Below are 24263 nucleotides of genomic sequence, written 5' to 3'. Positions count from 1 at the left end.
ATTAACCTTAAGATAAAAGTTAAAATTCAACATGTTCTGCAAAGCAGGGGGGCAACTGGGTATGTTACTCTTCGTAAAGCCTCTGTTCAATTGTTCTTTTATATAAATGTGATCAACGCACTATTAGCATCCAAAGTGTTTAAATATTTTATTAGCTGAATCAAATTAAGTCCACAAAGAGCTTTCACATAGTTCAACATGAAATTAATTAAAATTTTTGGAGGGATCACAATATTTTACATCCACAAAAAAAATCTACTGCTGATTTCGGACCAAGTAATAAATCTTCTTATCTGTCGGGTACATAGAAGTATAAAATTATGTATGAAAAAATGCATTCAATTTCAATAGGATATTGATAAACTGGATGGTTCAGACATTTCATAGCCCATTGATGACACTGTTAATGTTTTTTTTAATAAATTATACATTCATGTAATTTCTAATTGATTATTTTCTGATTCTGTTAGCAAAGATATCTGAAAAATATTGTTTTCATTTGGTATAGATTTATTTTTTATGGATTATTCAATTAAACAGTTATCTGACTAGGAAAAATAACTTGATCCTTTCAGACTGATACCAGAATTGTTATGGTTCTCCACTTTCGGGACTTTGAGTTTTTTTTACTTTTCACTATCTAAGTAATTCTTTTTTGTTGATCTTTGTTTTTTTTTTTTCCATTTTGTGTTGTATTTAAGCCAGTCTTTAGTTACTCTCTGTTGCCCCCTTGTGCCTGTCTCCTTTCCTCTAGCTCCCTTCTAGTCACTTCCATCCACACCTGCTCCATATCAGTTGATTACCCCAGTCTTTGTTCTGTCTCCCATATATACTCTCCCTGTGCAGCCTTCAGTGCTGGTTCCTTGTTGTTGTTCGTAGCTTCCTCGTCTCTGGCTCCCCACGTGAGTTTTCCCAGATGCTTGCTGGTTTTTTGGTTCTGAGTATTTTTGTGTTTTGGATGTTTGCCTTAGTTTTTCATTAAACTAACAAGAACTGATCTCTGCCTCGCTCATCTCTGCATTTGCGTCCTCAAGCAACCTCGCTCTCCTCATCGACAAACATGGGTAATAATATAAAATAATTCATTTCAGACTGTTAATATTTTTTGAAACCTGGAAATTAGTTATGCATCCTTATAAACTAATACAAAGGTAGTACCTCCTTTTAAAACGTTGTTTTGATGGGCCTCTTTAATGACACACCCAAATTATGGTTTAATGGGACAAAAAATGACTGTATTTATGTTCTAACTTAAGCGTCACATTAAAGTTTGATTTGATCAAATGAAAGCTTATCGGCAAAGCTTCCCTAAGGACTATAACCAATAAGTAAATAAATTATACATATACAATAGACAAATCTTTTAAAGTATGGGTCATTGTAACATTTTCCTTGTGTTACATGTTGGCTGCATTTTTAGGTGCCTGTGAGTTTCATGCCTTTTCTATTTTACACACCAGATTGCTTTGAATATGGTAAGATAGTCCAAATCCACATCATTGACAGATGAGCCCCCATCATCCCTCTAAAACATACACACATACACTCTCATACAGAACACACACAGAAGCTGGCTTGGACCATTTGCATAATAGTATTTCTCTTTTTCTCCATTTTCCAAATAGGTCCTGATTTCTCCCCCCACCTCCTGATTCCCTTTTCCCTCACCACATTGTCTTGTGGACCCCTGATGGAAAACACTTGGCTATAAACAAACACAATTCCCTCAGTGGCCCACAAACAGAGACAGGGATTGTGGGGGAAAGAATTTATCTGCACTCAAACTGAGCATGGCAGCAGTGGGGAGGATACTCATTTTCAGACAGATAACCCACACAGACCTGACTCTAAGGGGAGGTAGTATAGTTATAATACTTCAAATAAAACATATGGCTCACTTTTCTTATTTATCAATGGGATACCCTCTTTACAAACTGTTATCCTTTAGAGGATTATTGTCAAATTACTGCAGAGAGAACAACACTGAAAGGAAAATCGAGAACCTTTGTTCCTTTTATGCTAAACCAACACTAGAGTATCCCACTCATAGGTGTTGGTACCCAGCCTCTGAACAATAATCTATTAGCAGGGCTGTATTCAAAAGGGTCTTAAGGCTGGTCTCATTCAGATTATTAATAATCTTGGATGGGCTTGGAAATACAAAAGCTATAAGAACATTTCAGGAGTTTTTTTTTAATCATATGGTTGAACTTTAAAGATAGCTCAGATGAAAGAAAATACATCTTTATCCACTTGAGGATTTTTTAACAGCAACTTATAGTGCTTAAATACATGTTTTAAAGTAACTTTATATATAAAAAAAACAGCCTTTGTAGGATGTTGGCATATATCTGTTTAAAGCAAAGCAAAAGCTAATTTTACATTATTTTAGAACTCTGTATTTGACCTAAATGTGTAAACCTGGTATCAATAGTAAACCGGTAGTGAGTGGCAGATGGTAACTAATGGGCTCAGTGGAGTACTAATAAAATATAGACATAATATATACTCTTGCAAATCAACAAAGCCTTTTTTTCTATCTAAAAATAATAATTTGTTTTAGAGCATTTGCATATAGAATATAGAAACCATCATTGATGGTTTATTAGTCAGGAGGAGATCAAACAACAATCCACTTTGCTCTCATAAATGTGTTTTATAATTTATCTTTTGGTTATATTTCTTACATAAAGTGTTTCAGGTGAGACTGATTTTAGTGATTACATCTGCGGCTGTAAAATACAAGAAAAACAGAAAACTGATTTATTACATTTATTAAAGTTGTTGTATTTGTTCTTTTTAATCAAACATTCTCTCCCCTCATATTTTTCTTTTCACCTTATAACTATATTTTCTTACCTCTCCCCCCGATATTTTCAAATCATGTTTCCTTGGTATAACACATGGCAGCGAATGCACACATCGTAGCCTTTCAAATATTTAAATAAAATACTTGTTCAAGCAATGTCATTGATGATGCAATGGCGATTGCAATTGAACACATCTGGTTGTTCTAATGACCTGAAATGCAGATTGTCCCATTGCATACTGTACAAACACTGAACGGATGACACAAAGTTAACACTTTTGTAAAAGAGAGTAAAATCAATCTTAACCAGAGAGAACAGACCTGAGTAAACAAGTTCAACCTTTTCAGGTTAGAAGCTCCAGGAGAAGGATGGAAAGAATTGCTATAACTAAACATATTAATAAGCAAATAAGCTTTTTTTTTATTTTAGAGCAGAGTTCTGGATGTTTTTTAAACATTAAAGTTTTTTTATAGTATAAATACTTCAAATGTTTGAAAACATACACAGTGACATTCTCAATGTTAGGATAAGGAACATACTTCATAGATTAGATCCACAAAGCAGATTCTCTCTATGTGAACCTCGTCCCTGCTCTCTTGGCTTATCCTTTCATATCGGAGCCAATTCAGCTCTGTGACTACCGAGAGCCAACAGAGGTGTAAACATTTTCTGTCTTTTATAGATTTTCTGGCTTTATGAGAGGAAAAAAACAGAAAAACAAGCCAGGCTGCGTGGTGCAGAAGTGGGCATTTGGATCCTGTTCTTTAAATGGGTGGGGGCCCAGTTAGTCCGTCTGATTTATCAGCTGAGTAATAAGAAGTGATTGAAGGGAAATTCAAATTCAAACTCCCCCTGACAGGCACACATGCGAGCATGCACACATATATTATCAGCCCAGCTTAATAGACTACAGGGAGAGGGGAACAGGAGCAGAAGAGGGTGATGAGATAAAACAATGGATTGTTTGGCGGAAAAGTGTAAAGAAAATAAACAGGGAGGACGTATAGCTGAGGCTGAGGATTCCAATTAGATTTGCCATATTTCCTGGCTTTTTAGCTGAAGACAAACCATAGAAAATAGGCCTCTTATAAGCAAAGCACTTGGGGAAAAATAACTCAAATCATAACCTGTATTTGTTAGAAATGTATTGTTTTGCACTTTAGTTTCTCTGCTTGCTCCTATTTGCTCTTTTTTTCCCTCAGATATACAAGCATTGACTCCTCTACATGCATCACCTCTACAGGCACGTATATTTAAAGCTGTCAGTCTCAACAGCCCCTGACCCTATTTGACCGTAACCCCACCACACATTCGTTAATACGCACACACCTTAGCTCACATACCAAAGCGGCTAAGCTGTAGCTGTCACTTGTCAGTGCTAAGGGTGTGACTGTCAATCATCCTCTCTAGAAAAAAAAAAAAAAAGGGGGGGGAGGAGTGGATGACCATGGCTGGATTTCTTTGTGATGCACATCCGAAAGCCAGTTTGACCTCGGGGTGATCCAGATTTTAAAGAGATTCATTCCCAACCCTGACCTCAACGGCTTGACCAGGCTCAGAGAGGACACTGACCTAGGATTCACGGCTGTTTATGATCTCAGGTCTCAGTCTATAGAGCTACTGCAGCCAATACCTGTCGACCTCTTGGCCCAACCCGCCACCCTTTCCATGTCGGTCAAATGGAAGTGAATGGGTTAAAAAGCCAAACTCTGCCCTGTAGGTCTTAGGCAGTAACCTGTTTGTGGTTACTTTACTTAGACTACTCTGGGGTCTGTCTGGCCTTGTGTCCTTGACACTGACTATATTAATACATGGGAGGTAGGACCTCAAAAACTCTAGAGGAAAATTGTCATGTTGAGATATTGTCCAAAACGTTTCCCTAATTCTGAGAGCAGAGCGGCACACTGCAACAACAGAAAAAGGCAGATGGAATACAAATGCAAGTGTGGTCACATTTTGTTATGCAAATTACTACTTACACCTGTCTATTTCACTGAGATTTACATTAATTCACTGCTGGAAAAGGGTGGAAGGTCAATTAGGATGCAGCATTAAGACACACGCACATCGCACACAGACTTTCTAGTCTCTTGTCTCTCACATGTACACACATATGCAGTTCATTCCCCCTGTGCATCAGCATGCAGGATTCCTCATATCCATCACTGCCCTGGAAGAAGCAGGAAGTGAGGTCATAACGTAAGCCGAGTCGATATGCTCATTAACCCCTGCGGTGCATCTAGATTAACTGAATGTCAATAAAATACCCTGACTGCGTCTCAGCAGAGTGTCTATCAGACCACGGGAGTCCACATCAAGCAAACGCAGAAAACAAAAGTTGATTGACACATTCCTCAAGCACTCAGTGAACAAGCTGGGCGAAATTAAGAGCACATGCAGATTGTGCAACTCTGCTGCACAACAATTTGGATAACATTGGCATGGCATGGCAAGGCAAAGCAGGCAGGCTTTTTCAGCTGTAAGCAAAGCTCCTTTTGTTAGCTTGCAAGAACTTTCAATATGTTATCTGACAAATCACAAAGGTCTGTATCAGCAGCTTTTAATTCTATTAGTCAGCAAGCTTCAGAGTTATAGCATCAAAAATTCAATATGGATATGTTTCATACCAACATTTAAGTCTAGTCATAGTCTTTTTTCATTTTGTCAGGTTATAACTTAGGAAGGTCAATATGTTTTTGTTTGATAGATAGATAGATAAAAACAGTGCATGAGTATGAAGTGGAAGAAAGAAATATAAACGTTCTCCTACAAACATAGATCTAATTGTTTTAAATGCAGGTCTTTTATATTGTAGCTTTGCCAGCTTTGTACCTCTATAGATAAATTCCAAATTAGATTTAGGCCTGGACTTTGACTGTACCATTGTAATGCATTAATGGTCTGTGGTATTAACATTTTCATTTCAGGTCAGACTTATGTTCACAGTCAAATTCCTCCCAGGATTATGGTACTTTGTTTGTAACTCTATTTACAAAGCTTCCCTGTCCATAGCAAGAAACATATACCAAATTAAAAGTTAAACTTTTGTCTCCCCTTACCAGAAGACCTTCTTCCACATGGGTACCTTGTTCTCTTCCTGGCTTGAAGTAATCTAAACTTTGGTCTTCTGTGTTTATTTTCTTTCAACGATACCTTTATTCTTGTAACTCTTCTATAAAGACTAGATTTGTGGAGAACACCACCAATAGCTGTGCTACTGACCAATTCCCCCATCTGAGCTCTGAATTTCTGCACCTCCTCCTGTTGGCTGCTTCTCTGATTAATGCTATCCTACCTGACTTGTTAACTCTGGTCAATGGCATCATCTTGGATGACTGTGTCATATGATCCAGTGGCATCATATAGCACTGGATCATATGGCATCTATGATCCATAACTGGATCATAAATGGAACAGAACTCTGTCATATTTGTCAACCTAATAGCCTAAATCTGCCTTTACAGAATTGTAAGATTTATTCTTAGAATAATTTATACTGGATTTATATATATATTTTTTTACAGTTTTTTAAGGCAATTGGTTGCACAGAAGCTTATTTGGAGGCATCTAAAAAAAGCGTGGCCTAATTGGAATACTAGCTTCACTCATCAGTTTTTATGGTACTGAAGGATTTTTAAATGCATGTAGTTTCCTTCCACTTCACATTGATGCACAGATTTTTTCTGCTCTTTCGCATAAAATTCTAATTAAATGTGTTGCATATTTTAAGCCTAGTCTGTACTGGTGCAGTACAAACCATCACTAGTGCTTGAACTGCATGGCCATTTTCACCAGCCTAAAAAATGCAGAATAGTATCCATCACAGAATAATATCTTAAAGAGCTTTTCAGAGTTTGTCAAAAGGCTCCATGAATGAGGATGATTTATGACAAAATAAAAGCTGAACACTAGTTATTTTAGTCACAAACTCTGTGGTGATAAGTTATTTCATGTAACAGTGCTTCTTGGCAATAAATGCTACACCTCTGAGAAGTCTGTTAATTGTCTCTAAAATGGTGCCACGCCAAAAAAAGATAAGTGAATTTGTTTGTTGAGTAGCAGAGTTGAGTATGTGGGTTGCACACATTAAAACTGATAAATCATCCATTTAAAAGAAAAGTACACTTTAACATGTAAGCCATGCATAGCCAAACACTGTTGATGCTTGTCACCAGCATGGTCAACAATTGTTATTGGATTGCAAGCCATTCCTCCATCAGCATTTGGGGCAAGTCACCCATTCTGGCATGAACAGCACGTTCAAACTGGTCCCACTCATGTTTGTTGAAGTTCAAGCCCATCTCATCCTCTCAGCTCCTTTCAGGAAGTCCTCTCTGATAAACCCCACTCTCTGGGGTCAAGTGTTGACATTTTGAGGATAGAGTTTATTCCCTAGGAGGGGTGGTGTAAGATTGCCAGTGGCTCAAGAATATCTTCTCAAAGTCTTTTAGCATCCCTGTAATCATGATCTTGTTCCTCCAATAGAGGAGATGCCACCCCATACCATCAGCAGATAGGATGGGGCAAGTTTTTTATGGCTGCAACCCACATACTCAGCTTTACAGCTTGACAAATAAATGCATTTTCCTTGCAAACGTGGCTCCATGTAAGATCTTTATGCCACTGTTACAACAATGAAAAAATGAACAGAACATGAGTTTACTGTCTTTTTGTATTTTAAGTGCTGACTGCTAATCTATGGGGTTTGAACCAAGTTTGAGATCAGGACTTTACACTTTTCAACTCCTTTCTTTTCCTCTAAATGTGGCCATAGTCAAGAGCCTGCACAATGCCTTGCCCTTACCTTGCCAGCGTCAGGGCTCAGATAGAGTTCAGTGGTGGTTTGGATTGGACAGGTTGGTTGTCTGTCAAAGAGGCGGTCCAATACCTCGATCTGCTGTGGCGAGAACAATTCCCCTCTCATCTGCTTCCTGAGGAAGTCCCGCCCACTGTGACCATGCCCATTAGCCAGTGGTGACTCCTGCAAAACTGTGAGGAGGGAACAGAAAATAGGAGTGATGTTAGAAAGTTTTTAGTGTGATTACATTTTAAAGGTGGGGGGATACAAATTTAAGAGGATGAAGGGAATCATTTGATAAAGAGCATAGGAAAATGAAAAAGGTGATAACAGGCTCGAACCCAGGGCGGATAGTATAAGTCTGAGATATGGGAGAAAAAAAGTTTGCGGCCTTAAATAAAGCCAGTAAACTGATTTGGGATTGAAAGACTTTATAGACTGAGAAGACTCAGAAGAAATCGCATACAAATGCAATCCATTACCTAGCATACGCTGTCTCTTCTTCTTGATCTCTCAGAGGTTCACCCTCTACTCTCATATAAACACAATCCTACGTTACGTTTTTCGTATCACCCATACACACATGTACACACAAATATATATGGCTTTGGTATCAGTATTAGACTGTGAGCTCTTGTATCCTGCAGTTATTGCTTGGCTGAGGGACTGAACGAGACAATTATAAGAACTCTGAGGAGTCGCAGCCCACAAATGATTAGAAAAGAGAGAACGAGAGAAAAAGATAAAGAGAAAAAGGGGATGAGGGTGAAAATCCCCCGCTATAGAGCCAATTCATTGCTTCAAACTGCTCCTGAGAGCCTATTTTAGTCCTGGGGGTCACTGTGTGTTTGATGTGTGTCAGAGAGTGTGTATGTGTGTCCTGGGTAGTTATATGACAGACAGGTTGAAAAGAGGTTTGGGACTTCAAATTCTGATATTTTTTCATTTGGACTGAAAATACAGATTTATTTGTGGTAGGCTTTGGTTTAAGAGAAAAAGGAGAGATGCAGATAAAAAAAATAACAACGACACAAAGGAATGGATGACATCTAGAAAGTAGGAAAGCAGCTATAGAGCTATTTAAAAAAAAAGCTAGTTTATTTCTCAATAGCCTCAAAGTTAAAAGCAAAAAATAAAATAAAATAAAACTGTACATAATAAGGACATTTTTGGTTTGGAAAATCCAAACCAGTGTTATTTCCGACTTTTTGACTTTCAGAAGATGTTATTTCTTGTTCTTTATGGAGTTTAGGCGTAGATTATGCATGTGGCAGGACGATAGAGATAGAATACATAATTTGTCATTTTGGAGAACATCCTTGCTACATTTTCAAACTTGATTCTACTAAATAAAATGTTCTTAAACTTTTCTGGACAAAAAACTGTTACTTCTGTATTGGTCTTATCTTTTGCTAATAACCTTACCCCAGTTACACACCCAGACATTACCACTTTGTATCATCTTGTTCCATTTTTGTGCCCTTAAAGAAATCATTACAAATCCATTTGGGTGAGGGTTTTGTTATATTCTAATTATTAGATTTTTTGTTAACCCTAACCTAACCCAGTTCAGAGTTCTATCTGCGTTAATTGCGATACACACTCAGACGACCTGGTTTCTGCACATAAACCAGGCTTAATGCAGATACTCTAGTGGCAAGTATTTGCTCATCTGCTGATGCACTCATATCAGTCCAAGTGACATCTCAGTCCGAAACAACTTAGAGTTTTATGCTCTTGCTCTTCCTGTATCAAAGATGAAATCATTGATTTGAACAGATGTGATAGCAGCAGCTGCGGGTTCTGTCCTGCTACACTGCTATGGTTATTTTGAGGGCAGAGCAGCTCTTTGTTTCATCACAGAGATAGACTATAAACACTATAAGTATTTACTTACCCATCCGAATTATTAGAATCAGGTTCCTCCAATCACTTCCAAGGCCACAGGTGTATAAAATCAAGCACCTAGGCACTAGTTTTACAAAACATTGTGATGGATGGGTTGCTCTTAGGAGCTTGGTGAATGCCAGGTTGGAACTGTGATGCCACCAGTGCAACAAATCCAGTTAAGACTCACTCCTAAATATTCCACAGTCGACTGTCAGCTGTGTCATCAAAAATGGAATGGAACCACAGCAACTCAGCCACAAAGTGCTAGGCAATGCAAACTGATGAAGCAGGGTCAGTGGATGCTGAAGCCCATATTGCAGAGGTCACCATCTTTCTGTGGAGTCAATCACTATATACAACCAAACTTCATGTGCTCTATGGGTGGACTGATATCATACTGAAACACCATCGACTAGGTGAATGAATAGCTTTGGAAACATAGTGTAACTTCACCATAAGCCATACAACTGAAACATGCTGACCTCTTATGGGTCAATTTCAATGGTTGAAGTTGAAGCGGGAGCAAACTGATTCTCATGTGTTTGTGAAGTTGTAAGTGTGTGAATACTATAAGAATTCAGCTTAAAGGTAATGGGTAATATATACATGCAATGTGTCCATGAGTGATAGTGGATCAACTGAAGGGTTTTTTTTTTTTAGATTTTTTTTTTAGCAAATTCCTTTGAAACTATAGAATATTAAGGCTAAACAGGGCCCTGTGGTTCACCGGCTTAAAACCCTTAGCCTTCTGCATGTATTTAGAGTTAAAAAGATTTTTTTTTAAAAGAAGTTCTACATGTAGAAATCATTGTTTGTTTGAATATGTAGTGTATTGTGTATAAATGAAAGGGGAAAAAAACCTAACCCTAACAACTCGGCATAACTCTGAGCACTAAATGACTGGAAAAGTTAAGCTTCCTGTATGATTATCTGTGTGTAGAGTGTGCATCAACAGGCATTAGTTATATACATATGCTACCATAACTGTATGGTGAATTGAAGATAATTTGCAAAAAAATGTTCACAAGTCTACTTTAATTAGTTTCTGTATTCTTGTTGTATTTCCAACTCAAAACATGGAAACCCCAATTTCCAAAAAAAGGATTAAATGTTAGATGTGTTTCTGCAGTTTAACCATCCAACCTCGATAAAACTGTTAATGTAAGCTTGAAACAACTGCTAGTTTTAGGTTCATTTGAAAGACTCCAGCTCGTATCTAAAGAGAGCACCTCTATGTCTTTCTCACAAACTCTTTGACAAACTCTTTTTCAGCACACAAACCCGCCTTCATCTTTTCTCCCACAAACACACACCTCGATCCTAATCTCTCTTATACTCCTGTAGTCTCGTCACACCTGCACTCATACAAAGATGCTGCGTGCAGTGCAAGTGCATGGTCCAGGTCTCGGGTGGCAGACCAATCAGGGGAGAGATAAAGGCAGTATGATGCTTTAGCCGGGTAACCCACAGCAACCCATTTAATCCCACTGGCCAGTCGCTGTGATGGAATTCAATTGATCAATCATGTAGCTCTGATGGCACCATTTCAGTCAGCTTATTGCTTTCTGCTTTCTCTCAGACACACACCTCTACACACACACAAGTACACTCTGAAACGCCAATCTAAGCTTGCAGCTGTAGCATACCCTCAAATGACTGCATAACTACAGAATGAAGAGCAGACTGCAGGACCTACTGTAGTTGAGCAAAAGGAACAAAGCTTTTATTTGTCATAATCAATATTGTCCATTCATGTGTGTGAATGTGTATGGATGGGTCTTGGCGCTGATGGAGGTGTGTTTGTTGGTGGGTAGCTTGATATCCGGCCGCTCTCATTGTATCCATGGATGGGTAAAGAAACTCATTGCCGTGACGGGTTAAATCCTATTCACTGTCAGGGACGCACACACAGACACACACATTCTTCCAGCTGCCTCTATCTCTGTGATTCGGTCTCAGAAGGGAAGCGTTTCTCTTCCCTCTTTTTCAGAGCAGAACAAAACAAACAATGAGCCTTCATTGTTCCCTTCTTTTTGCTTTTTTTTCCTCTCCCCTCCGCCTCTTCTGCCTTCTTCTCCATTGCTGGCTCAACCAGCCTTTTTTTTTAACAACCCCACAAGCAGTTTGGATTATTAAATCCTAAAACATGTTAGAATTAAAGTTGTCAGCCATTCAGCGTGCCTGCCGAGGGTAGGACATTACCTGTGTGGATCTAATTAAAGTTGACATACTGAAGATTATCTCAGTAGGACAAGTGTTATAGGTCTGACCTCACAGCTTTAGCTTGCAGCTAAATTTGTGTGTGGCTGTGTCTGTAAGGGTGAGTGTGTCTAAAGATCAAAGTTTTGGGAGGTGCTGAGCGGAGCCACGGTTGAAGAGCATGGATCTCCCCCTCCATCCGCCATAACTTTTTCTCACTCCCAGTTTCTTTTATTCGGTAAGCTGCTGCATGTCACAGTGGTTGCACAAGGGGGTAAGAGGTCAATGTGGCATTCTGGGTAAGTGCCACTGAATCAAGTTAAACTTCACATAAAAATACCAATTCATTGCAATTCAATGTCGAATGACTTTCCTTCAAATCTGATGAAAATATCTTGAAGCATCATTAAAAAATGAACACTGCAGTATCTGTTCCACCTGTTCTGGAGCCCATGTCCATTTTGAATCCACAGAGACACACTCACACACGTGTGCGCACACAAGCAGCCTCAGCGTGCAACAAGAATAGGTTAAGGTACAATGGTACCCTTTTGGCCTCACAAGTCAAGTTCTTCCATTCACACCCATTCATATCCATTCTGCTCTCAGTCACCCCCTACTTCCCCTCTCTTTGGCTGGAGGGCACAGGTCGCCACAGGGTTTTACCCCCACACACTCCTCCCACCTAAACACAAACGCACACACATGATGCTGATTTTGCCTTCCTGTGTTCCCACCACTTGCACATCTGTTTTTCAAATGATAATGTTACTGTTCTGAAAATTAAACTAGTCCATATGCTATGCCTCTGCTATGGCTAGGGTATATTTGCATGTTTGAATGGAGGGTAGTATATAGGGTCTACACATACTCTTCACCTCTAAGCTGGTGTCTTTATTTTCTTATTCTTTTTCTGTGATATATGTAGGTCTATACTGAGGAGTAAACCCAAGCAAGATGTATTTAAAAAAATCTGGGATGTGTGACATTACTTTGAGTTGCTAAAGCAAAATAATTGGCTTAAACCAACTGTTGGAATGAATGGAAGATCAAGGAATTACATTTGACATCTGTAACGCTATAGTTCAGTACAGTGATCTAAGACTAATATATTGGTATTTCTCAACGTAATGACCACTTTTTAAAATATTGCTCAAATTCATTGTCATAATGAGAAAATCAGCCTTTTGAAAGTGAGGAACTCTCATTCTTAAGCCCTTTTCCCTAATACAGCCTTATGCAGTAACTTACTGCTGAACTGCTACCATTTGTTTGTACTTTTGAAGCTTGGCTGATTTTGCTTCTCTCTGAGGATAAATAGGGGCTCTGTCCCTCTTCACATTATCACTTCTCTAACATTATCACTTCTGTGTAAAAAAGGTGCAAATCACTCACCACAGCAACAGGAAAATGTATAAACTAAAAATCTCACATACTTATTAAAGTCAAAGACTGAGTAAAGGTTTATACTGAATTATTAAAACAGCAGGTTTTAAGTTTTGAATATGTAACTAGAAAAGACAAATTTGAACTTTTCCAGAAAAGCCTCAATATTTTTGTAGGCTGGAATTTTGACACGAATGCAGCAAGACTGATTTTTTTAGCCTAAATAAGGTAAATCAGACTTATTTGCCTCAAAAGCCTTGATGCCACGTTTAAAATGAACAGAACCACGAAACCAAAGCCTAAAAGATTTTATTTGCAGCAACTGTAGAAACACTCTGTATTTAAATAACTGCACTAGCAATATAATCACCAATTTATAAAACACCATTTTTTTTATCACAGAGGCATTGAGTTTTGTTCATATGACATTTAACAAGTGCAAGACACCAACTCCCCAGCCCTTTAGGTGGTGATAATACATTAAAACTGTATTTTTTCACCACACAAAAGTGAAAAGAGACTTGCAGCTAGCATGCAGGTAGAAGTAAGCAAATTTTCCTCACAACAGTAACTATGAAGTTAAAATTGACTCTACATCAGCAACCTTTGAATGTCATGAAAACAATGAGACCCAGGAGTGAAACATCTACATGCTTGTGGTCAGTGCAAAGGGAAATCCGAATAAAATCACTTTAGCATTAATGGTTAAAAAATACAAATTTTGTTTTTTTTATGAAATCATTGAGCCCTAATTTAAATGATCTTTTTTATAAGAATAACAGCTCTGGATAGACCTCCATAGACCTTGTGCTGACACTTATCATTACACATTTATCAAGAGTAAGATTTACTCCAAAATTCCAAAATTATTTATATACATTTTAATACTGTGGTCTCTCCTTTTCCCTTAATTTTCTTTAAAGAGCACAATGCTCCAATCCAACACGGACTGTCCAACTTAAAATATTCACCTATTTAGATAGTCATCTTAGCAAAGTCGACAAAAGAACAATGTCATTGTTGGCTTCATGTCCATACGACCTGGAGTACATGTGTGCGAATGTCGTCTCTCTGACAAACATATGGGCGTGCGTGTATGTGAGAAGCATGCTGTATTGTTTGTCAGAGTGTATGTGTTTGTCTGTCCATGTCAGTGCATGCTGTTCCTGCTGTCGCCCCTCGCTGTGTGTGTGTGTCATTATCCGGCGGGGGCTGCTCTAATGGAAGCTGTGATTAGCAATGCTGTTAATTAGACCACAGAGCCAACCGCGCAGACCTCTGCCATAGAAACGCCGCTGATAAAAAGCCCCCCCAAAACGTGAGAGTGAGCAGCCTTTCGCCGAATGAGGTGTTCCAGGCACCTTAGCAAAAACAGGAAATAACGTTTTGACCTCACTTATTAGAGTTAAATATTAAAACACTGTCGCACACTTACAGTAAAAACTTGGTGTCCTGCCTTAATGTGCAAGTTTGTAGAAGACATAGTCAAAAGTTGCCAAAAAAAAATATTTTAAGTATTTTCCATGACAGTGAAAACTCTTGGCTAGAAGAATATCTACCGGTAGTTCCTTTACAATCCTTGTTTTTTTGTCAGAATTTTTTTTTCTCAAAAAAAACTTAAACCTGTTCATGGTTTGTCTCATTCTAAAACTGTTTGATGATGAAATGATTCTTCTCATTGTCCTCCGTGTAGAGGCTGTTCCAGTTTGCATGATCCTATGCAATCACTCTACATTTTTTCAGTATGTGTTGCATTTGTCTTTCTATAAATTGACTTTGTTATTTAAAATTATGCTTTAATTTCCTACCAGAAATGCTACACAAGGCATACTCTGCCTCTGTGTTAAAGATATAATTATATCCTAAACTTAATACATGGTTGGCTGCAAGAAAAGCCATTAAATGTTTGTGATAATTGGCAATGAGGGTTAAAGGCGACTATAGATGAGTTGTATTCACTCTACCTTGCAGAGTTATTGAAATTGAGCCTCACTTGAGGGTTTTTTTCTTGTTGGTTTGTTTTCTCTTTGCATGAAAAGCCTATTTAACTCACAGGCCACTTTGACTTGTCCTCTCCGAAGCGTCTTTTTTGGAGGTGAATGTGCTTCTGTGTTCTATATCATTCTCCTGCTGGATAACCCAAGTTTGGTCACAAACGGATGGTTTGGTTTTATCTTTTGCTTTTATTTACACTGGCTACAGGAAGTGGTCCAGGTCAAAAAGCAGAAAAGCAGCCTCCGATAGTTGAATTGTTCATCATCTAAAACTATGTAATAGGATCTGAACCTTCTGAGGATCATTTCTTTAAGGAAAATAATAAGTTGGCCTTTGTGTTCTCTCTGTTTTGTCAGTAGTGTTTTTTGCCTTGGATATCACTCTCTGAGGCCATTTCATCCCGGTCTGTTTTATTAGTGAATCATGAAAACTCAGTTTAACTGAGAGGTCTTTAGTGCTATAGAAAACTTGTTCTTCTGTGACCTGCTGGATAAGTCAATAACGTGTCTTGGAGTAATGTAGGAGGGTCAGACAATCCTGGGGAGACTCTGTGAGATCCTGATGTTTGTTTGAATTAAAAACCCTTAGCTTTGTTAACATTTCCAGACTGATTCTGTTGGTCAATTACTTGCTTTTCTCCTGGAATTCATTCAATTATGTAAAGATGTGTTCCATTATTAGCTTTTTAGACAAATCTGGGGTTTCTCTTCTTATTTATGCCCCAGGTAGAGAAAAACATTTTTTTATATATGGGTTCTTTTGAATATATGACTGTAGCTTCAAAATGCTTTTTCTTTTTTTTTCTTTTTTTTTTTTTGCTGGTAAATCCCAAACAAGCCCCAACAAGCCTGAAATGTTTAAATAAAGCTTTAAATAAAACATTAAAAAACAGACCATCCAATGATAAGTGAATGATTAATTAATTGAAAAAGTTATGGGATTTTCCTTTTGGGTTAATTAAGTAAGTTAGTTTGAAGTGGTTTCACATATATTATGTCTACATGATAAAAGTGGATAAACTGGATAACCAAAAAGCAGTTAAGTGCTAATAATAAAAGTTTTGGTTGTATGGGAAATACTAAAGGTTTTCCCAGTAAGTTTATTTGTGTGACTTTATTGGAGTTTAAGTCTGTGTTGTCCTCTGATGGGTTAGCAGGTAAAATCAAGCACATAATGTTCATATGGGATTACCTGAAACCCTCTGGAGTGATCTGAAAATTCATCAGTGGTGGGAAAAAGCAGCTATACAGGGTGTATATATGTGCTTGTGTGAGCTTTTAAAGAGAAAGAGACACAAAATGAATAAGGAGAGAGAGAGAAATAGCCCCTGGTGGCATTCTGTCACCCTGCTTCGCTCAAACATCTGGTGCTGTCTCATTTACTGCAGGAGACCGTCTGTGTGATGGCTTTTTAATGCCACTGATTCCACCACATACACACTCATGATCTCACACCCATCCATTTATTCAAAGCTGTGAAAAGCATGTGAGAATGCCTCTCAATATTAATACACGCACACACACACCTATACAGGTTCACTCTCATATTAGCATGCAACATTGATCCAGTATGACAGCACATATGATCAATAGAGCATGCATAAAATTGCTTCTCAGGTGGGTCTCCAGTGGAGCGCAGTTGGTAAACAAACACAGGTTTCTCAATCAAGATGTTTGGTTTACAGCTCCCACACTTCATATGGGCACACACCTTTGTACATGTTTCATTAATCTTTATGTTTTTATTTGTTTTGATGCTGTTTTTGAGTGGATGAGATCTTCCGGTCTCCATCACCACCTTGAGTGTTGCTTCATCTGGTGTATGTACTGTCTTGGGGTATTTTACATTTTTGCAAAAGCCATTCTTATGGGAGAATACACAAAGACGTGAAAATATGAAGGACAAATATTCACCCTCATCTCTCTTCCTCTTGCCCACGTCGGCAGCAGAGCTGATTCCCAATATGCCGCTGATTGAGTACGATGAGCCAGCAGAGTCGCTAGTGACCGCTGAAACCTGTGTAGAAGCTACGGACGTCGCTGCAAACAGAGCATAAGGTGAATTAAAGGATGTATCCGGAAATAAAAAGTTCTTTTTTGTTACAAACATCCCAATAGTAAGAATACTGCATGTCACACTGAGCCTACCCTTTCAGTTGCTCATTGTCTTTATATATTTGTATTTGGAAACTTTAAAGGTACAGCAGACAATGTTCTTTTTCCAGGTGGATCATCAAAATAAGTGGTTCTCCTAGTTGTCAATCATTCTGGTGATATGTTTACGTAAGGCCGTCCTACGTGCTCATCCCCATTTTCAATTACTGGGGGTGAGTCTGACACACTGGAAAAATTACAATTCTTCTTTTGGAAAGTAAGCTTGTATGAGCGATGCAAGCAGCAATATTTAAATATAGCGTGCACAAGGAGAAATAGGCTCATGAATGCTCCTGCACGTGTTTGATAGATGTTACCTCTCAGGAGATTGCGCATGTGCTTTTTTGTTTTTTTAAGGGGAAAGGGCAGGTCTTTTAAAAAATTCACGAAAATCATCCACTATACCTTTAAATAGAACAAAAACACTCTAACTAAACTTCCCCTCAAAGGAAAAGGCCCACTGATGAGCTATCAGGGGTTTTCTGCTCCTTGTTGTCACCTGCTCTGATCTTCCCCCTGGAGGAGACAAGTTTCTTGATGGGCGACACAGTTGTCACTGCTTTAGTGACACACATACACTCTGTAACCTCCTGACACACATGCACAAACTGCAAAACGCAGTCAGTCACTCTTAGGTGCCTTATCTATAGGCGGACGTTGGGCTGAGTGACAGTATGGTATCCCAGGAGGGACAGAAAGGTGTGGCAACAGACGTCCTAATCCTCTCTCCCAATAGACCCCCCCATCAGAGACAGACAAGACCGAAAAGGGAATAAGGAAAAGAAACAAGACAAACCAAAGGATCAGTCCTCTCAAGCTGTTACTCTTTTTTGCTAACGACAAGAAGAGTATAATGAATGCATATCCCCTCTTTTCCCATCACTTGATTTAGCACTTCAATTATCTGATTTTCCTTTCTTTTTCTTTTCACTCTTCTTTTTTTTTTTTTTTTTTCTGAACGTAACGCTCCTATTCTGCAAATCCAAATGTTCAATTTTCCGCCTGGGAGTGGGAGCCATTTATCTGTGTAATCTGTAGGCGTGCGTGTGGAAGGGAGAGCGTGCACTGCATCATATCTAGGTGTGTATGTATTTGGGTGGATCTGATAAATGTGAGTATAAGGCAGGAGTGAGGGAGCAGTGTGTGAAAATTAATTTAGATTACTAGACAATGTGCGATCATGAAGATACAACAAGACAGCAAGGTGCAATCCACTGCAGGGAAAAGTGAGCAACACTATTTGTCCTTTGAAATATTCATGGAGAAAAGGGGACTAATGTTTCCAGTGTGGGGATAAAAGGCTTTACCTGACAAACAAAAATATTAAAACATAAGAAGTCATGGGGATTAATACATAAGAACCTTAGTGATTATCTTTTTGTTCCTTCATGACTTTTTGCTTAATGTACTCAATATGGTTATTTACTTATGGTTAGAAACTTCAACTGCTCTCTTTATGTAAAGGACTTTTTTTTGAGCAGCAATGGGTTAGAGCTGCATCGGGTTATCTGTGCATATCTGCAAGACTCATTAAGATGCTGTAATCTACCTTGAAAGGTTATTTATTACCCCTAAACATCTCTACATAATGGCGATGGTAGCAGTATTATGTTGTGGGGAAGGATTTTCTCTATTTGGGGTAAATATGGGGCAATACAACAAGAAAACTGGTCAAAAAATAAAAATTGAGGTGGACAACAATCAAAAGCATGCAGCTAGGTGTACACTGGATTGGTTTGGAGCAAAGCATATTCATATATGAGAATGGTCGAGTCTATATTGAACATTAAATTTAATTGAGAATCTAATGCAAAACTTTCAAACTGACGTGCATTGATAGTATCCGTCCAGTCAGAGTGATTTTGAGTTGATTATTGAGCTGACTATAAATGGCTTGATGTACATGAAACATTTTCAGGTTCTATTTCAGAATTTCCATATTCCATGTTTTGTATCACCAATTTTCCAATAATGTTTGAACTTTGTTGCAACTTTGATAAAAAGTAGGTAGGTCCAAGAATTAGGACATATCACTGCTGTATATTAAAAAGTGTCCCAAATATCCTTTGTTGTATTATGTCCATGGGTTAATTAAAATCTGGAAATAAAGGCTTCAGTGGGAACAATACCTTCACCTTTGCTACTGGAGTTGGACTGTGTTTACTCTTCTGCTGAGGGGATGACATCAACTTCCTTTGATGTTGTTTGCCAATATTGATAATTACCTAAAAGCCCTTCCTAATACCACAAAGAAATATCTTTGCATTTGCAGTTATTTCCCAAAATAGTTTTATATTTTTGCTTGATTAAAAGATTTTGAATGCCTTCGGCAGTGTCTGCTTTCTACCATCCAAGCTTAGATTATATAACCCTCACCGATGGAAGAACCAGCATCTTCTTACAGAACATACCTAAGCTGTGAGCCGACACCGAGCCCGTTTGACCAGGTTGCTGCTGAACCTTAGTCCGTATGATCCTGCAGAGGAAGAGAGGAGATATATATTAGTGTGTATAAAGTGTCTTGTGTGAGATCCTGAGTGACAGAGAGAACATGGCCATCGTGGGAGCAAAGCTGTGTGTGTATGTGTGTGTGAAGTGGCTTAGGCAGGCAGACATGGCAGAGGGGCCTCACACTTCCTGCTTGGTTGATCATGCAAGCCTTTTCTTCCTCTTTTATTTTTCATCCTTTCCTCCCCTTTTCCTCTCCTCTCAATAAATTTGCTCTGTTTTCATTTTCTTGTCTTTTGTGTCCGTTTCACCTTCCATTTCTTTTGGCCTGCCTTTTTCGCTCCCTCGTTCTTTCTCCTATTTTTCCATCTATCCCTCTGTGTTGCTCCCTCTGTGCACTCAGGGGAGAGGGTTTGTCATTGTACCATCGTGTAGAACCACTGAGCTGCAGCCACTTCATACATATGGAGGCTGGGGCCCTATTTGCTATTCCCCTCTTCCACTCCCACACCAACGACGACACACAGATAAAACACACACATTTGTGTTGTTCCATGCTACGCCTACAATCTGCTGTTACAGTTTGATACCCGAACCCACAGATTACACAGAAAGTGTTACCTGTTGATGGAGCTGACACTGGGGACACTGTCATTGTCACAAACTCTCTCAGCCAGGAGCCTGTCCCGAATCTCCCAGGCAAACATGGTGGGATTTTGGCGTTTGTAATCGGCGATCTTGTCGACCACTTTGGGTGTAGCAACCTTTGGTTTGGATCCCCCGATTACCCCAGGGCGGATGCTGCCTGTTTCATAGTACCTGTGAAGGAAAGCAGAGGGAGGTTTACCGTAAGAGGTACCCTAACCCCTTAAAACTCTGCACATTTCATCACAATTAAACCAAAAACTGAAATGAGCTTGAAGAATATTCATTTATAGATTAACATAATCTAATCGTTGCAAATACAGCTGCCAGCCTTTGTTAAGAGTCCTCTGATTTTCCTTCCTGCTTCTTCTGTAGCTCCATTCAGTTTCCCCTTAATGCTGATCAGCTTCCCCGTCAAATTCCCCACAGGTAATGTGGTATGTTCCCATTGCATGACGGCGCCAACACCATGTTTTTGTTAGGGTCTCTGGGGTTTTTTCTGGTGTGAGTGTGCTTCCTGTCACAGAGAGGATCTTTGCTGCTGGCTGGGCCCACCTGTGTTTCTGCACATATGAGAACATTTCTCTATCAAGATGACTAGCGTACATATAAGGAGGCGATGGATCATCTCTCTTCGCCGGATGTTTAACCCTGATGGTATGCCAGCCAAATACCTAAATCAGGAATATCTTTCTGTTTAATCTGTCCTCTTGTAAATCATTTTAACTTGGATATTTTTTGTTCAAGAAAACCAGTGAACCTCAGTTCATCTCCTATCTTTATGGAAAAGGAGTCACCTGTGTGCAGCAGTTCTCTGTCTTCATTACCTGCCTGCCTGCTCTCCAGCATGACGTCTCTTATAGGTGCCAACACTCTCAGATCTCACACACACTCACCTGAACCTCTGGTCTGCAAAGCCTGCTGAATCAAATACTTACACATCCAAGCAACCTCTCCTTTATCTCTCAAGTAAGCCAAAGCAATCAGTCATCAGTTGTCATCAACCAACTCATTCCTGATCAGTCTCCCCTCAGACCAACCAGGAAGTTCATCTGAATTCCTGCAGTTCCCCACTACCAGATTCTTGTTGCTTTTTATACATAAAATGTTAAAATTCACTGGTTTCATGACAGTTTTAGGCTGAGGACTATCGCAGGTGATGCACGGTGTTAGTTTTTCGCTACATATTGTGTTCTGAGTCGCTCCATCAGATAGAATCCAATGACATGAGGTACTTTAACAAGAATCCGCACATAAAGGGTTTTGAAAAAATAGATCTTTATGTTGTGGCGGAGCTCATGTCTCATGTGTACTGCAAGCAGAGTTTCTGCTGGCAGTTTGTTTAAGGCCTTAATACTTATAGGCTGGTCTATTGTAATTCTTCACTATCAGGAAGTTCCAAAACTGTGGTTAGAAAGCCCTCATGATCCAAAATTCTGAAGCCAGATTTCTAATGATAATTAAAAAGAGAGATCATATTTCTTCAATCTTAGCTTCCCTTCATTTGCTTCCTGTTAATCCAGAATAGAAGAAAAATCTACCTTTTCATGTATAAAGCCCTAAACAACCAAGATCCATTTCATATCAGAGATCTGTTCTATTCCTTATGACCTGACACTGTAAAGTGCCTTGAAATGACATGTGTTGTTAATTGGAGCTATATTAATAATATAATTTGAAACTGAAAGGAGTTGACATTTTTTTGACGCTACCATATAAAACAGGTCAGCCCATGGATGGATGGATGGATGGATGGATGGATGGATGGATGGATGGATGGATGGATGGATGGATGGATGGATGGATGGATGGATGGATGGATGGATGGATGGATGGATGGATGGATGGCAGTCTGTTGTCTGATACACAAGAAAGACTTCATCAGGATGTTAAAACCCTTTGGAAAAAACATTTGGAGGAATACAAATATTTTGATGGGGATCAGACGAAATTCAAGCAACTGAAAAACTAATTTACTCTTTTACTTCCAAATGTAATTTTGATTTGCGTGATTTGATTTTTTATGTACCCGATAGTTAGTGTTGTTGATGTGTTGGGTTTTGTTTTAATGGTGCACTGTAACTTATGCTCTGTTTCGTTTACATTTTTCTTTCAAATCAGAGATGACATTGCATTTGTTTTACCCTTGTTCAAGATGCAAGTTAGAAACCTAATGATCATTGCCAATCAATGCGCACATTGTTAAAGGCAACACTTATTATGTCACTGATTTAATGCTATAAGTATTTCTATCACATTATCACTACAGGTTAAATATTCCGCAATCAAGTTTAGTTTTACCACTTAGAACAATACAGATGGAATAGACAACAATCCTGATTGAGATGTTTTCTCTGGTCACTGGATATAAACCTACATTGAAAGTGGAAACATTGGCACAATGTGTACCAAACTTCAACTAAAACTTTGACATAACTTTTTGTTTTAGTGCAAATTTTCCAGTGTAGCTCATTTCTGTCTTGTTTGTGCCAGGTCTATGTCTGGAAGGATAGAGTAATTTATTTCCACTGCCACCAAATGCTTGATCAGCTGAATAGTCAATAAAGTAATGCAGCTAATTGGTCTTCCTTTGATATAAAACATTTACCAATTGGCAAAATAAACAAAATGGAACATAATGTATTTTAACTGGAGTTTGAACTGGAATGTGTGCAATTAAATCTTAATCTGTCAGATTAATTGATTGATTGATTGATTGATTCATTCATTCATTCATTCATTCAACCAAGTTAGAAGTCACCTAATTAGAGAATCGGGTCCCACCTAATTGTTGAAGATGAAAAGGAACATGAGTATTTTTCTTGGGCTCCATCGCACCCTTGTAATCGAATCACCATATTTGTCTTTTCTAACAAACCTGACAGTTTGAGTAAAGCTAGTGACCGTCTGTATTTATTATATATATATATATATATTTTTATGCTGTAAATTACATTTAACTCTCTCTTGCTTGTTATATAATTTAAAATCTGTCTGATTTAAATTGAGATATCTGTGTCAGCTAAATTGGTTAAAGTGAATGTATCACTCTCAAACAGGCGTGATACAATACCTCTGATACCTGACTTTATCTCATGGACGGCTTCCGTTACACATAGGCTACCTAGAAAAAGATTGCATCCTCTAGTGTCCTCCATGGCGATTTCATTTACTTGCAAAACGGGCATGAGGGCAGGGGATGGAAACATGGCGAGTGCACAACACAGCTTGCAAAAAATAAAAAGTGCTTCTTGAGGTGGGGGGTGCTTTGGCTGGAAGCTGTCAGTCAGTCTTAAATCTGCTGGTCTCCCTCAACTGTACGGTGGAGTAATCCTTTCCTTGAAGATGTGAGTTGCTGTAAATGTGTGCCTCCTTGTCTTTCTCCCCCTCTGTGTGTGTTGCACTTTTTGACTCCTCACAGCTAGAGCATAAGCACAACTAAAGAGGAAAAAAGACAATCTATTTTCAAATGGAAAACGTTTTAAATTATTCACAGCTGAATCATCGGTGAATAAACGAGCTTGGTTATTGATATCCTGCTCAACGATGAGCCGACGCACTCACTCACCCACACGCACACACTCGTAGCGGATGGGTGTGTGTGCGAGGGGTGGTAGAGTTGGTGTTTTTGTTCTGCTGGCACCAGAGAGACAGCGAGGAGAGGATAAAACAACCCTCCCACCCTCCCTACTTCCATCCATCCCTTGGTCCCTTCTCCTCCCCCTCACAGTAACGCTTCAGTGAGTTGAACGGCCAGGAGATGGGAAGAGAGAAAGAGATAGAGAGGGAAAGACAGAAAAAAGGGAAAGGAAGGCATGAGAGAACAATGAACAACACATTTTTTGATATAGTTGAGGGTCGCTGTTGCTAATCCTTCCCCTCCGTCCCCAAAAATGGTCTCTCTGTCTCTCATTCATTTCTCCCCTTGCAGTACTCCAC

General features: G+C 38.9%; 1 protein-coding gene across 4 annotated transcripts in view; it reads right to left on the bottom strand.

Annotated features, from left to right (window-relative positions):
• The window catches only part of pax5 (paired box 5), a 61683-nt gene that overhangs the window by 16311 nt on the left and 21109 nt on the right, over positions 1 to 24263 (bottom strand). For 3 of the 4 annotated variants that reach the window (XM_038301660.1, XM_038301663.1, XM_038301661.1), the window contains exons 3-6: positions 20301 to 20498; positions 19643 to 19707; positions 16992 to 17117; positions 7615 to 7799 (exon numbers count right to left, since the gene is read on the bottom strand). In XM_038301660.1, the coding sequence (XP_038157588.1) occupies positions 7615 to 7799; positions 16992 to 17117; positions 19643 to 19707; positions 20301 to 20498 (574 nt within the window). The remainder of the gene's footprint in view (positions 1 to 7614; positions 7800 to 16991; positions 17118 to 19642; positions 19708 to 20300; positions 20499 to 24263) is intronic. The other variant, XM_038301662.1, reaches the window with a different exon arrangement.

This window comes from Cyprinodon tularosa, unplaced genomic scaffold, assembly GCF_016077235.1.
Source record: "Cyprinodon tularosa strain WSP-4 unplaced genomic scaffold, ASM1607723v1 ctg470, whole genome shotgun sequence".
Classification (NCBI taxonomy): Eukaryota; Metazoa; Chordata; class Actinopteri; order Cyprinodontiformes; family Cyprinodontidae; genus Cyprinodon; species Cyprinodon tularosa.
Note: the sequence above shows the minus strand (reverse complement) of the source record. Positions and strands in the feature narration are given on the sequence as shown.